Source organism: Hylobates moloch, unplaced genomic scaffold (genome assembly GCF_009828535.3).
Source record: "Hylobates moloch isolate HMO894 unplaced genomic scaffold, HMol_V3 SCAFFOLD_5, whole genome shotgun sequence".
Classification (NCBI taxonomy): domain Eukaryota; kingdom Metazoa; phylum Chordata; class Mammalia; order Primates; family Hylobatidae; genus Hylobates; species Hylobates moloch.
Window position 1 is genome coordinate 74,574,866 of NW_026652280.1, and position 16,811 is coordinate 74,591,676.

Consider the following 16,811-nt stretch of genomic DNA (forward strand, 5'->3'; position numbering starts at 1 on the left):
AAGATGTACTTATTCCTATTCAAGAAACCCCGTCTCTACTAAAAAAAAAAAATACAAAAAAATTAGCCGGGCGTGGTGGCGGGCGCCTGTAGTCCCAGCTACTGGGAGAGGCTGAGGCAGGAGAATGGTGTGAACCCAGGAGGCGGAGCTTGCAGTGAGAGGAGATCGCACCACCGCACTCCAGCCTGGGTGAAAGAGCGAGACTCCGTCTCGAAAAAAAAAAAAAAGAATATTGTGCAGAACTGCCCAAAAGTTGTAGAATTGCTAACAATCCAAATTCCTTTTTCAAACAGTAAAGCAGTGCATGTACTTAATGTAACCCCTAGTTAACTGGTTATTTGACATCTGCTTAAATTCTAGTAGATTAGCTAACAAGTAATACAGTAACTTAATCTCTAATGACTTAACTTATCATTAAACAGAATTTGTCATGTAAAGATTTCTGAGTTAATATACATAACGCTTTTGTTGCTCAGTTAACCTTCTGTTCTTTTTCAGTTGTTGGAGAATGGGCTTGTAGATTTGTTCTGAAAATTTATAGCTTACCATGAAGGAAGATATAGCAAACACAATACAGTAAGCTAAGACATGTTCAGCACTCAGACACTAAGTTTAAAAGTAATATTTATTTAATTCCACATAGGGCCCATTGGTATATTATAATTGTGTATAAGGCATAAGTCTGCCCACAAAGTCCAGAATATTGTTTGGTAAAATTGTATTGGTTAACATAAAATTTTATTTGATCATTGTACACAATATATCAAAAAATGAAAATAGCCACATATTTTAGAAATAGACATTTTGAAATCTGAATTTGTCATTCACGACAATCTTGATTTTCATATAAGTTATAAATTTGATCCATAACAGAATACCATAAATGTCAGTGATACATAACATTAGGTAATTATTAATTTTTTGTCAATTGATTTGGCAGTCCTGATAATATCAGCTGGTGCATCTTGGTTAATATTATCTAGTCTAACGGGTCTAACAGGAACTCATAGACCTACATAACGATTAAGTAGCTCTGCCTCTGTATCTGTGGTCCTCTGAACCTGTGGGCTAGCTGGAGTATTTTCTTCCAGTATTGATGGGTGAGTCACAAGGGGAATTGTACAACAAAAGCTAGTTCAAGCTTCCATTCGCCTCATGTTTTTTAGCATTATTTTAGGCAAAGAGAATCACATTGCTGGACTCAAAGTTAATGACTGAGGAAGGATATCTGCCTCTTATTGTAGAATTGAAAAGTTACATGGCAAATAATGTAGATACACAGAGGAATGGAGGATTCTGCCTACTACTTCTATATATCTAAATTGTTGGGAAATTTTATTTAGTGGGAAATTATCCGCCTTATTCCAGATAAATTTTTGTCATAGTTTGACAAAAGTCTTCTATAAATTGATGAGACATTTAATCGACTTAACTAAATGACTGTTTTTTTTTTTTATTGTCACTTGCTGTTGATAGTTAATGTTTAAGAGGAAAGACAAAGTCTTGGTAAATTTCCATATATCATGGTTCCTGTATTCCTGAATTTCATGTTCAAATAAAAATGGCAATTTCCTTTATTATAAAGTTTATTATAAAACTATTTAACCTAAGCCATTTATCTGATTGTTTAGCAATACATAAAAATATTTTTAACAGATCATATTATATAACTATAGTATTGCAGAATTTATTTAACTTCTAATTGTTCATCAAACAGAGGACATATACACTTAAGTAAATGTTCCAGCCAAGTACATTAATAGGTTGTGTGTATGTTAATAAAAACATTTTAAGAAAAAGAAAAATGCATTTAGAGAATGTGAAAACAGTATAAAATGAACTATACTTGGCACATTCTAAAGGTCCTTGGATTTAAAATTCTATTTGAAAAAAATGTGATAGATATTAGGTAAATTATAATTTGTAAACTATAATTAACTTTCTATGTTGTAGGAGAAAACAAAACAATAACTTTGAAGAAAACGGGCTTATTACAGTAAGATGGCTATGAACATTTCTGTCGGAATCTTTGTAGAGGCACATACAGCACTTTTATTTCCTTTTACAAGTACCTAGGAAAGATAGCCGAGTCTTATGGTAGGTGTACGTTCAACTTCTTAAGGAACTTCCAAATGATCTTTAAAGTGGCTATACCATTTAAAATGCTACTAGCCGGGTATGATAATTCTGATTGTTCCCCATCTTGGACAAATAACTATATGGTCATTAATTTCAATCTTAGAAATTCTTATAAGTATGTAATAGTATCTTATTGGATTTCTGTTTGCATTCATCTAATAAGTAATTAAGTTGAATATATTTTCATGTGATTATTGATTATTTGTATTTTTTTGGTAAAGTCTATGTTTAAATGCTCTGCCTATTTTTAATTTCAATTCTTTTCTTATTATTGGGGCTTGATAATTAATATATATTATAGATACAACTTTTTTTTCTCCTCAAATGTGTGATTTGAAATATTTCTTTGAATGTGTGGCTTATCTTTCATCCTCTTTAGAGTGTGTTTTGAAAAACAGATATTCTGGATTTGTGTAATAATGTATATAGAAATGCAAAGTAAGTGACATATCCAAAAATATTTTTAAAAGAAAATGATTGGAGGAATTGAAGGTTTACTATAAAACAAAAGGAAACAAACCAGTGTGGTTTAGGTATAAAGACAGACAAATTGAGACAATAATAGAATAAATAAAATAGAATCCAGATATAATCCAAGAAGCATATAATCAATTGATCTTTGAAAACGTATCTGAAAAAAACTGGATAATTGAATGGGGGAAAATAACCTCATCTCCTGCCTCTCTCCATAGAAAATTAATTCTATATTTATTATCAAATTAATTAACCATAACAGCTGAAACACTAAGGCCTCTGGAATAAAGAACAGGAGATTATCTATATGAAAATTGACAAATGAGACTGTCAATAATTAAAAGCTGCTTATCATCAAGATAGATCATTATCAAAAGAAGAGACAACCCATAGATTAGAAGTAATTATCTGTAGACTGGGATTGTATATTAACAATATATAGAGTTGTCAATTACTAAATATATATCTAACAAATAATAAGAAAATTAAATTAAAACAGACTAATGTGCAATTACTTTGTAAAAATATATGGATGGATAATAATCTCAAAAATATTCTAACAGTATATGTTTTCAAGGGAATGTAAATTAAATATCAATTTACACACTGTGATTGCTTGAAGTTTTAAAAATAATGAATATTTTAAAAAGGCACAAATACTAGTTTTTAGAAGTTTTCATTCCCTGTGGTCACATCATCCACTAATATATCGCTTTCCAAAACTTTTAGATATGTATTTTGAAGTGTTCTCTCTAGCTTTTTTTATGTTGTCTATATCTCTGTCTTTGCTGCAAGTTGTATCAGTTCCTCACAGATGTCACAAAATTTATTAAGTTTCTGTAATAGCTTTTTGGCCTTAGAAACACCTTTCATAGTCTGGTGAAGCATATGAGATCTTCTTTAGAAAAACAATTAAAAATAAAATAGATATAAATATAAATCAAACATATTATATTTATATAAAATTACCAAATATTAAAAATATTAACTTGTATGGACTTGTATAATATTTGTGCTTTATTATTCATATTAGATAATATCTACATACATGCATATTAACTACTATAATTTGGAATAAGGATGATCATAGTAATATTTTTAGATAGGTTATAATATATAAATAATAAAAATATATCTGTGATTTATATGGTTAGAGTATTGCTAACAGTACTATGGTTTGTGATCTACTTTCATAATTAAAAACACACTAAATTTCAGTTAGAGTTAAACAAAAATAATTATGTATTTTTTCCATGTTATTTCATCATAAACTACGTTGTATAACAGATCTGTAGAACTTATTCATCTTGCATAACTGAAAGTGTGTACCCCTTGAACAACAGCTCCCAATTTCCTCCTCCCCCTAGGCCCTGGCAAACACCTTTCTACTCTCTGCTTCTATGAGTTTGGCTCTTTTAGATACTTCATATAAGTAGAATTATAATAATGTAGGACATTTTCTTGACCCCTTCACAGGTCTTGCAACGGTGGTGCCTTGTTTACTCAGCCTGCCTTGCTCAACCACTTGCTGAAGGGAGTGTGCAAGTGAAAGAGTGCAGGAACTGGAGTGAGCAAGTGCAGAACCAGCTGCTTTGGTGCCAGCAGGAGCAAACTCCATGTGAACCACAGGGCAGTATCCAGGTGGGGTGCTTGTGACCCCCAGACCCCAGAGGGTGTGTTAAAATGCTCTCTTAGCTGTGCTTTCTGCAGACAGCCATGTGTTACCAGCTCAATGGGCCCTTTACCTCATCACATGACGAAATTGCCTTCCACCAGTAAGGGCAAAGGGCCAGGGTGACAAACCTTTTAGGTACCCACATCTGGTGCATCCTGAATTTTTGTCCGGTGCCCAAGATGAATGAGGTCATGTGGACGAATTGAAGGATGGCGAATGTGGAGAATTTTATCAAATGATGAAAGCTGCTCTCAGTGGAGAGGGAGGAGCTGGAAAGAGGATGGGAAGGGAAGGTTGCTCTCCCCTGAAGTCAATCCGCCTCTCGGCCTTTCTTTTCTGAAGTCAAGTTGCTTCATCCAGCCACTGTCTCTGAAGTCAAAGTCACCTCTCTCTGACGTCCAACCACTTCTTCCTGAGGTTCAGCCACTTTTCTCTGCTAGCTGGGTCTGGGGTCTTATAAGCACAGGATGGGGGTAGGGTGAGCCATAGGTAGTTTTGGAAAAGAACATTCAATTGGTAAAAACACATTATTCAGAAAGAACCAATCAGGAGAGAGAAGACACATAGGGATGAAAATTCTCACTTTGGGCCACGGGTTTCAGGCTTTTTGGCTTGAAGGTGGGGTTTTGCCAATGACCTGCCCCTGTCTGCCTAGAATTTCTCTGCCTCCTGTCATTATCAAGAACATATTTGTATTTCTGTTGCTCACGTATCTAATTTAGCATAAGGCCCTCCAGGTTTATTTCTGCTGTCACATATAGCAGGATTCCCTTCTTTTTAAGGCTGAATAATATTCCATTTTATGTATATACCAGATTTTTTGTGTCCATTTATCTGTCAATGGGCGTTTAGATTGATTCCATATTATGAGTATTGTGAATAATGCTGGAGTGAACACAGCACTGTAGATATCTCTTCAAGATCTGGATTTCAGTTCTTTTGGTTATATACCCAAAAGTGAGATTGCTGGGTCATATACTAATTCTAGTTTTAATATTTTAAGGAATGTTGATATGTTTCCCATGGTGGCTGCACCACTTTATATGCCCATCAACAATGGACAAGCGTCCTATATCTCCACATCCTCGCAACACTAATTATTATTATTATGTTTCATCATAGCCATACTAAAAGGTATGAGGTGAGAGCTCATTGTGGTTTTGTCTTGTAATTCCCAGATGACTAGTGATTTCATCGTCTTTTCATGTACATATTGGCCATCTGTATGTCCATAATAGAGAAATGTCTATTTAAGTCCTTTGCCTGTTTTAATTGGGTATTTCCCCTGTCTTATTGAATTGTAGGAGTTCTTTATATATTTCACATATTAACTTCTTATAAAACATATGATTTGCAAATATTTTCTTCCATTTCGTAGGTTGCCTTTTCACTCTGTTGATTGTTTCTTTTGCTGTGCAACTCTTTAGTTTGATACAGTTCCACTAACCTATTTTCACTTTTATTGTTTGTGTTTTTGTTGCCATGTTCAAGAAATAATGGACAAAACCAGTGTCAGGAAGATTTTCCCCTATATTTTCCTCTAGGCATTTTACAGTTAATGACCTTAAATTTAATTTTTTAATTTTTTTGAGTTGATTTTTGTGTATTATGTCAGAAGAGGGTCTGACATCATTGTTTTGCATGTGGATATCCAGTTTTCCTAACACCATTTGTTGAAGAGACTATCCTTTTTCCCATTATGTATTCTTGGTACATTTGTTAACGGTTAGATGTCTGTATGTGTGCGAGTTATGTCTGGGCTTTCTATTCTGCCCAATGGTCTATGTGTCTGTTTATATGCCATTACAATACTATTTTATTTATTGCAATTTTGTAATATATTTTGAAATCAGGAAGAGTGATGCCTTCAGCATTTTTCTCTTTTTTTTCTTGTTTCCTTTAGCTGTTTTGATCTTTTGTATGTTTACAAAAATTTTAGTTTTCTATTCTATTTTGTAAAAATAGAAAAGAAATCTAGATCTATGTGATTTTAATTGACATCGCATTAAATCATTACATATATTTGAGTAGAATGAACATTTTAACAACATTAAGTTTTTTAATCCATGACCATGGGATGTGAAGCATAAAGTTAACAGAAGATGGAAATAATAAATGTTAGGACAGAAATAAATGAGATAAGTAATATAAAAAACAATAGAATAAATCAATAAAACTCAGGTTTTAAAAAAATGTAAACATAATTGGCCAAATAATAGGTGGACCAAGAAGAAAAAGAGAAGACTCAAATATAATCAGAAATGAAAGAGGAAACATTGCATCTAACTGACCGATGCCATAGAAATTAAGAAGAATCAAAATTGACCACTATGAACAATTGTATTCCTACAAATTGGATGACTCATAAGAAATAAAAAATTTTTTAGAAATATACAAACTACAATGACTGAATCATGAAGAAATAGAAACTCTGAACAGATCAAAGACTAATAACAAGATTGAATCAGTAATCAGAAACCTCCTAATAAAGAAAATGTGGGACAAGACGGTTTCACTTGTGAATTCTACCAAACATATAAAAAGTACAAACACTAATCTTTCTAAAAAATTCCAACAATTAAAGAAGTGAGAACACTTTGAGACTCATTTTATGGAACTGGCATTATGTTGATAACAAAGACAGACAAAGATACTACAAGAAAAGGAAACCACGGGCGAATGTACTCAATGAACAGATTCCTATTGCTTTTCTATCTGCAGTTCCTTAGTTGTATCGTGTCTGAGACACCATCAGCTCTTTTGCCCTTGATTTCCCTATGTGCTATATGAGGTCCTCTACAATGGAACGAGCTTTTTTCTGAAGACACATTTAAAGGGGTGTTGCATGATTCCCTCTTCCTCACATGCAAAATACAACCATAACCTCAGATGTACCATGATGATGGTGAAACACAAGTAGAAAGGAACATGAGCCCCTGCATTACTAACATGTAGCAGAGATTCCCAATGTTTAGGAGTGCATTTTGGACCTGCACTAGTGAGAAATAAGTTTTTATTCTTTAAAAGCATGCTAGATAGAGTACTGAAATTAATGGATATATCATCCTTTCCATAAAGTGGCATTTTCCATAAACTGGTTTATTTTTAGAAACATGCAACCCAGTTTTTTCCAGATTCAATAGTCAGCATAAACATCTGAAGATCATTTAGCCATGTTTAAAAAAGGCAAACACAAATTGTTTTCTATTAAAAAAAATGGTGTGACTACCCAATGAAGTTTGTATTGCTAACAAAGGATAAATAAATGATGTAGCATTATTTAGGCAGCTCTGTATTTCAACATATAATAACATAAATATATCTTCATAAAAAGAGAAAATAAATTCAACATGAGGTAATGATAGCTATCTCTGGACTACTGTTTTATAGCTGATTTTTCCCTTTCACATTTGTATTTTACACCTATGTAAAGTCAAGATACATTCACTATTACGATTAATTAAGTGGAGTTGGTAAGACAAATGTCAAGGGCTTTAGAAAGGCATTATACAAACAAGATATCACATGGGACAGTGTTATATCTAATTGCTCAAACGGTAGCCTCCAAGGCAATATTTCAGTGATATTCCTTAGTCACGAGGTCCCCAAGGCCTTGGGGGCATATATTTGTGACACAGTTTGGTGCTAGGACTTAGTTTCTACATGTGACCTTATCTCTACTATCTATCAGTTATCTTAATAGGTTGGGTAAAAAAGTAACATTTAAAATCTTCAAGGAAATATACTCTCGAAACTTATACTGTTGTTTTCAGGTTTGTTTCTATTAATTAAGTACTAAGCAGGAGCATTATTGGAGTTCATTAATTTCAGCAAAAGATCCTTCAGTAAACGAATCACTCAAATGCCTCTGTATTTAGGTGAGTTGATTTAGTTTTTTTTAATTTTATTTCAGAAGGAAAATACTGAGTTCTGGTAATCTTAGTATGAGACAAACACACTTGTAGGTTGAAGTGCCCCCAAATCCACTTCGTTCATTCAACAATCAGAGGACCTGTGTTGTCATATGCTGATTCCTTCTCTCTTTCAAATGATATCAATTCTGGTTTTCTCATTAGGCTCCCACCATGTACCCAGCAATGAAATCAATACTTTGGCAAATAAAGAAGAATAAAGCAAAATTGGCCTTACCTTTAAACTTTCTATACTTTCTGAGGAGATTAGTGAGACTAATAACCAAATCTGTAAATGATAGGATATGGTTTATGGTAACTGTGAGTTACAAGCACTAATGTTCGCAATATATACAGAAGAGAAGAAACAATGAGTAATCTTTATAACAGTAGATGGTAAAATAAAGCATTATAAAAGTGACTTTTATGTAAACTTTATGTAAATAAGCATGTGCTCTATAACAACTTGATACATGTATCATGACTTTGAGAAGAATGTGTTAGTGGTAATGAGATTGAATATCTAGATCTAAGCAGTTTGGGAAAATCCAGGCTGCACAATGCAGTTTTCATGCATTCATCAATAAAAAACATTTGGAATTGTTAAAGTCATTGGCTCTCAGGTTAAAGTGATTACAGAAAATTATTCTTACAATGTTGCAAAGGATATTTCAAATTGAGGAGAGTGACTGGGAAATACAGTCATAGTCTAGTTTTATAGTGTTAAGATTTTTATAAATAATTGTTTCAGGGAAATTGCTGAGTAATTGGTCCTTTTGGAAGATATCTTTCCTACAGGCACAAGCTTGTGGGAACTAGAGAAAGCTATTGTGTAATAGAAAAACATAAAGGAGAATGAGGAAAATGTAGTTATGACTTAGACTAAAGCCAAAAATAAAATTCTACAGTACTTCCATTGTGTGGGTTCAGGAAACGGATTCTCTGCTTTGTATTCACAAATGTGTCCATATGTTGATAGCTGTCCGATATAGGCCTAATTTCAATAACTACTTAAGGTTTCTGAAACCACACTAATTAGCTATAATTCTAATACATATAAAAGTGAATATCTAATATGCTTTCTACCATGTCTATAACCGCTACATTCATTAGCAATCTTTCTGCTTCCATTCTACTGATTTAAATTTTATATCATGAATACATTATCACATGTTACCATTGAGGAAATGCATAGTGGCATCAAGGCATATTCAAAGAATATTATGGTGTCCTGTTTGAGATGGGTCTTCCTGACACTCATTCTTGGCAAAGCTTTAAACTTAAATCAAAAGGACAGAATGTACTTTTCCTAAAAACTAATATTTATTTGCAATACTCAGTACTTTCACGTTTATTATTGTTTGTCACCTACCTATCTTCTGAGATTTGCCACATCAGAAAATGAAAAACTTTTCGTTTAAAATTGCTTCAACTATTTTATCACAACAGAAACATACATCACATATTTTGTTGCAATAATCTTCTCATAAGTGATATAATACATCATTAAAAATAACATGAAAATGTTTTCAAGTTGAGTTGGACATGCATGAGAAAGATTAGCATATTAGTGCAACACAGCTCCAGAATGTGTTAAAAGTATTGGATTACAAGGAATGACAAGGGTGTTAAAAATAAAACCACCAATAAAATGTTAAATTTACCATTTTACAGGAATGTTAACATTTTACAGTTTGTTAAGAGTTGTAAGTTAACTGTCTCATAGCTTTAGAGGTACGGCAGGAATGAAACTGTAGAAAAGTATATATTTCCTCCAACAGAAATATTTGCACTTAGATTCATGCAAACTTAAAGTGGCTCTTGTCATGAAGCCTGCTGTCTTATTATCTGAAATACAGGAAGGTATACCCTCTTTTGTTATTCCTGTCTTAATTTTGTTTTTTATTATTCCATTCACAAAATAATCCTATTCACCTTGTAATTTTTATGTAAGTACTCTACCTTTTGAAATAATTTAACAGTGCAAACCTAGAATTTTCAGCAACACTCTTAATAAAGACCCACTAAGTCTCTCAGTATTTCTTCCTTTCTGTTTCTTATTGTACATATTGGTTTCTACTTCTCTGGATCAACTTTCTTATTTTTTTTTCCATAGGATTCAAAAAAAATCAGACCACTGGAGTTACTTTCATCCTCTTGGGCTTCTCAGAATATCCAGACCTTCAGACGCCCCTGTTCCTGGTCTTCCTGACCATCTACACAATCACTGTGCTGGGGAATCTGGGCATGATCATGGTCATCAAGATCAACCCCAAACTTCACACCCCCATGTACTTTTTCCTCAGCCACTTGTCCTTTGTTGATTTCTGTTATTCCACCACAATTACACCAAAACTGCTGGAGAACTTGGTTGTGGAAGACAGAACCATCTCCTTCACAGGATGCATCACGCAATTCTTCTTTGCCTGTATATTTGTGGTGACAGAAACATTCATGCTGGCAGCGATGGCCTATGACAGATTCGTGGCAGTGTGTAACCCTCTGCTTTACACGGTTGCAATGTCTCAGAGGCTTTGCTCCTTGTTAGTGGCTGCATCATACTCTTGGAGTTTAGTTTGTTCCTTAACATACACATACTTTCTGTTGACTTTATCTTTTTGTAGGACTAACTTCATTAATAACTTTGTTTGTGAGCATGCCGCCATTGTTGCTGTGTACTGCTCTGACCCCTACATGAGCCAGAAGGTCATTTTAGTTTCTGCCACATTCAATGAAATAAGCAGCCTGGTGATCATTCTCACTTCCTATGCTTTCATTTTTATCACTGTCATGAAGATGCCTTCCACTGGGGGGCGCAAGAAAGCGTTCTCCACGTGTGCCTCCCACCTGACCGCCATTACCATTTTCCCTGGGACTATCCTTTTTCTCTACTGTGTTCCTAAGTCCAAAAGTTCATGGCTCATGGTCAAGGTGGCCTCTGTCTTTTACACAGTGGTCATTCCCATGCTGAACCCCTTGATCTATAGCCTCAGGAATAAAGATGTAAAAGAGTCAGGAAGTTAGTCATTACCAAATTATTATGTCATAAAATATAATGCTAGAAATATTAATTATTTATCCTTGAGAGCAGCAGTGCAGTTGTTCAATAACTAGTCACTGCATGAAATTATGATAACCCTCCAACTGACAGTAAAATATCTATTCACACTGATGTTTAGTAAAATAACTTTAAAGTTATAAATACTGTAAGTATGACATCTCAGACCATTTTAAGTAAATTTTTGATCCAGAATATTGTAATACAAAAGTTTTTGTGTTAGTATATGTTTATTGTGATTGTCCAGGTCAAATTTCAGTTCGATTTAAATCTTGCAAAATGTAAAAATTTTTGAGATGATCTGAAGAATAGTAGTTTATAATGAGGAAGTTTACCTGATAACATAAAATTACTATGATAAGAGCTGTTCAGTATAAAACACTATCTACAAAATAATTACAATTAATTCTGTATGCACAACTTTGGCGTTAGAAGATTTGCAGACAAACAAAAATAAATAAGAAAATTATCTTCCTTACAAAGTCCAGAAGCTGGTATAGTTAAGTTATACTTGGTATTATAAATTATATTTTCTTTATGCACTATAATAAGAAGATGGTAAATATTTTTGCAAATAAATGTCCATCACGCTTGTTTTGCCATTGATGCCAATATGATTGCGCATGTTATTTATTAAAAATTTTATTGAGATAATTTTCTATTCATTTTCCTTTGTAAGAAATAATATAGAGGAATTCCAATTATCTTTTAACCAGTTTCCCCCATGATAGTACAATATAACAACCAGGATAATAATATTGAGATAATACACATATATTATTCAAGCATTAGTTATTTATTGATAAAAAGAAATATTCATAAACTCAATGATGTCTAACAGTAAGCAATCTTTTCAAATAAGTGACTTGACTGGGGTAGCTCTGTTGATATCAGTTGGGCCACTTGGGTGTCAAGAATGGGGTAACTTGATCAGCCACCTTTGGATCTAGAGACCTGTATGTATGTCATCTTCTTTGGACCCTTTGGCTGATAGTCTTTGTTGAAAGCAGAGCCACGACAGGGTATTCCAAAACTAAAAGCATACTTAAAGTTCCTGTTTGGGTCTCACCTGTTAACATTTTATGCATCAGAGAAAATCACATGTCCAAGCCCCAAAGCAAGAGTTGAGAAAGTTATCTACTTCTTGTAGAACTGCAAAATTACAAGTCAAGAGTGATGGGTACAGGGAGAAATGAAAAACTGGGTTCAAAATCGATTGAAACATTTACATCTTTAAACACATTCTTCCTTGATCATACCAGATAACTTTACTGCAGAAAACAGATAACCCATGACTCTAACTGGTTTTAGAGAAGTTTTCAAATAATTGAAATAATTTGATTGCCTTAACCAAATGGCTGCTTGAGATTAAGTATAAGAACTTACATTTTCTCCTTGTGTCTTGCTAATCATGATTACAGCTTACGAGCACAGAATATGAAGTCAACCATGTGTTGAAGGTCCAGTCCAACCTATTAAGTGATACTTGTTTCCCCTCAAGGTTTATCTTTATTTCCAAATAAAAATTCAATAATTTTTTGCTGTAATGCTTTACACCAACTAACATGTCTATGTAACTTACTGTTTAGGAATACACAACAAAATTCTCAACACTTACAGAATATAGCAAAAGTAATAGAGGATTTACTTTAATTTTTAAATGTCCAATAATGAGTCATAATTAAATGCTATAGTCGAGTATTTTTAAAGCTGTGTGTATGTGGGTGCATGTGTGTATAGTTTAATAAAGATGTTAAGGAACACAAAAGATTTAGAAAGTTTGAGTATGCATTGCAGAATATTTAGTATATTCAATATGGTTTCCAGAATAAAGTTAGAATATATTATTTTTAAATATTGATTTTGAAGATGTAACCTGTAATTTGGTAGGTTTCTTTTGGTAGAAAATAAAAATAAAAGGAAAAAAACAGTTGCTAATCCCTTTAATACAAGATTTTTTTTTGTTGGTAAATGTTCATAAATGGGCAGTTTACACAAATATAATGCAATTTCCCCCTCCAAATTCTCAAATTGTACTTTGAATCTGAAGGCAAACATGTTAACTGTGAAGATAAATACATTTTAGATAATGTAAGTGAGTTTGCTAATGGTCATATTAAGTGATAGCTATGGGCTATTTTTTTTTTCTACAAATACATTTGTATGCTGCTCTTCTTTTAAACTTTTGGATATAGTAGGTATAAATGTGACTTTTTTCCCCTGGAGGGCTGTGGCAGGACATTTGCTGAGCATATGCACAATACTAAAGGAAATTACATAGTTTAATGCTCACTTTTTAGTGGATTAACAACTATAAAAATTATATCTGGACCATTTTATATAAATGTCAACTTTGATATTATGTTGACTAAATGAAGACAGCATCAAAGATTGTATTAGTGTTGGGCAGATATATCATTACATGATTATATTACATAACACTTTGCTTACATGAGTGGTTTTTACTGCTGTCAAACATAATAGGACAACAGAGTCCCTATAAAGAAAATGGAAACATATATGATTGATTAAGAAAAGGATAAATATTTGATTCAATAGTCAGTATTTCCTGCTTTTGGCATTCTCGATATATAGAATATTTAAGCTCAAAGATACCTTGTTGGTAAAAGTTTTCCCCTGAAACTTTTTGTCATGCAGTTTAAGCACCAGGAAAAAATCCTAGGGATAGTAAATAAAAACAAGCCTGAACCTGTGGATCTGAGAGAACCAAAATTCAGGAAGAATTTCTGGAGGTAATTCTTGGCTATTTTAGATAACAACTTATAAACAGAATATAGAATACAACAATACTAATAATAAAGTTTTCACATAAATTTCAACAGTATATAAAACAAGTTGTATATTATCCTAGGAATTTAAAGTGGATATATCATTTAAAATTCATCAATGAGTTTACCATATTAGCAAACTAAGGGAGAAAAGCATATGTTTATTTCAATTTAGAAAGATATTTATTAAAATTTATATCTTGTATTAGTCAAAATTCTCCAGAGAAACAGAACCAAGGGAATGGATATCTGCTTACCTATATCTATATCTGTCCATATAGAGGTATTTATTTATTTTAAAGAATTAGCTCATGTGATTATAAAGGCTGACAAATGCTGAGAACTTCAGGGTAAATTAGCAAGCTGGATCCCAGGGGAGCCAATGATGACTAGTCTAATTTGGAAGGCCCAAGAACCAGAGAGCCAGTGGTGTATTTCCAGTCAGAAGGTCAGCAGTTTTGAAACCCAGGAAGAGCTGATGTTCCAGTTCCAGTCTACAGGCAAACACGTAATGTCCCAGTTCAAAGGCAGAAAGAGGAAGGAATTTTCCTTTGCTTGGAAGAGAATTAGCCTTTTGTTAGACTCGGGCATTTACTGATGGACACATCCCATCCACATTAGCAAGTGCAATCTGCTTTACTTAGGCTACCAATTTAGTTGTTAATCTCATCCAAAAACACCCTTATAAAAACATCCATAATAATGTTTGACTGAATATCTGGGTACCCCGTGGCCCAGTTAATTGATGCATACAACTAACTTTTATGCACCTGTTCATAATAAAACAAAACAGAAGAAAACAAAAGCTCCCAGAAAAATAGAAATAGAAATGTCTTAATCTTTTACCTACCATATCTATAGGTAAATATCACAATTAATGTTAAAATAATCGGCTAGGTGCAGTGGCTCCTGCCTGTAATCCCAGCAATTTGGGAGGCCGAGGTGGGCAGATCACAAGGTCAGGAGATTGAGACCATCCTAGCCAGCATGGCAAAACCCTGTCTCTACTAAAAATACAAAAATTAGCTGGGCGTGGTGGTGTGTGCTTGTAATACCAGCTACTCAGGAGGCTGAGACAGGAGAATGGCTTGAACCAGGGAGTCGGAGGTTTCAGTGAGCCGAGATCACACCACTGCACTCCAGCCTGGAGACAGAGTGAGCCTCTGTCTTCAAAAAACAAAACAAAACAAAACAAAAAAACAACAAAAAAGAAAAAAGAAATAATAGAAGCTTTGTTTTAAATTTCAGCTCAAGAGAAGAATGTTCATTATTTCCACTTCTGTGGAAAGGTTGTTCTAGACAATTGAGTAAGACAAGAAAAAAAAGAATATTAGTGAAGATAGAATAAGTTTCATGTTTTAAGATAATATAATTGTATGAACATCCAAATCCAAAAAGATCTATCAAAACCAATTAGAATTAGTAAAGGAATGTAAAAGATCTCTCAAAGTAAGATAATTAACATTTTTTTTCCTGGATCTGTGATCTCTGTCTACATCTTTCCACACTGTGTTAATCCCAGCATCCCTCAACTTTAGAGATGGTAGTTCTTTTCTGCAGTAACCACTACTGTGGTATATTAAGGTTTTGTGGGGTTTTTGCCTTTTCGTCAATTGTTTAACAATTGTAAAAATAATTTTCTATAATAAATGTTATGTTTTGAAATCCCTAGAAAAGATTGTGTTTTTCTGGAATGGACTCAGACTCTTGGTAAAAATGTTCTCTGAACTAGACCTTCAAATATGGGCATCTAATCATATCTTTGGCCGTGAAGATAGGGCTAAGCATCTTTAAAACAGAAATTGTATTCAGTAATCCATGGTGTGTAGTAACATGGCTGACTAAATAATCCTTTGTGCATGATTATAATGAAGTGCTCACTGAATCAAATGCCTGGAGGACTGAGGTAGCGGTTTCACAAAACTGTCATGGAAGTGGTGGTGATTACAAGAACTGGGATCTTCTGAATGCCTGGGAGAGCTTGCAAAAAGATAATAAAAATTCAAGGCATCCAAATGTTGGCATAATTTACTATCAGAGAACTAGAGATATTTAAGACACTGGGCAAATGTCTTAAATTTCTTAGTGAGAAACTGATGTGTCAGAGATTGTCTTAAATAAATCCTATAAAAATGCAAGTATTCTTAACATCAGAAAATAATTCTTCTAATCTTGTGCTCTGCAGAATGTTGAGATATCCTCTCCAAAGCAAATGACAACTTAGGGCAACTTGTACTGCAATTAAGCGATTTAAAATGTACTGGGTCTTTCAGTTATGGAGGCAACACATATCACATTTGAGTAAGCTGTCACAAACCATTAAAAAAGTAACCTTCAGCTTGCCTCTCTTGCGTAATTCCTTACCAGACACTCTTATTGTCCCACCTCTATCTTTTGAATTTTACTCCCAGTGATTGTGTTAGTCAGCCATACCTGGAACCCCCAATGAGCCCATTCTCTGGTATTCACATCATTGTGTAGTCTCCTCCCGTACTTTACCTGGCTTGGTCTGTGTGAAGAATAGCATGTGGTAGGAATGAGAATACATAATACTTGAGGTTCAGTCCTAACAGGCTGGATTCTCTCTCTCTCTCTTTCTCCACCTACATTAGGTCTCTCATTTGGGAGGAAGTGGCCATATTTGAATAACCCTGTGAAGGGACCTTTGGGATGAGGAACCTAAGCTTCTGGCCAACAGCCTTCAAGGAACAAGAGGTGCCAGCAACCTTGTGAGTGAGCTTGGACTCTGAAGTTTGACACTAGTT

The 16,811-nt window shown here is 33.7% G+C and overlaps 1 protein-coding gene across 1 annotated transcript; it reads left to right on the forward strand.

Annotated features, from left to right (window-relative positions):
• The first annotated feature begins 7,887 nt into the window (after positions 1 to 7,887).
• On the forward strand, positions 7,888 to 13,715 carry LOC116467840 (olfactory receptor 5D13). The gene is made up of 2 exons (XM_058439853.1): positions 7,888 to 8,166; positions 10,316 to 13,715. Exons 1-2 carry the CDS (start codon positions 8,151 to 8,153, stop codon positions 11,221 to 11,223), a joined length of 924 nt encoding a protein of 307 aa, XP_058295836.1. The 5' UTR covers positions 7,888 to 8,150; the 3' UTR covers positions 11,224 to 13,715.
• The last annotated feature ends 3,096 nt before the right edge of the window (positions 13,716 to 16,811 follow it).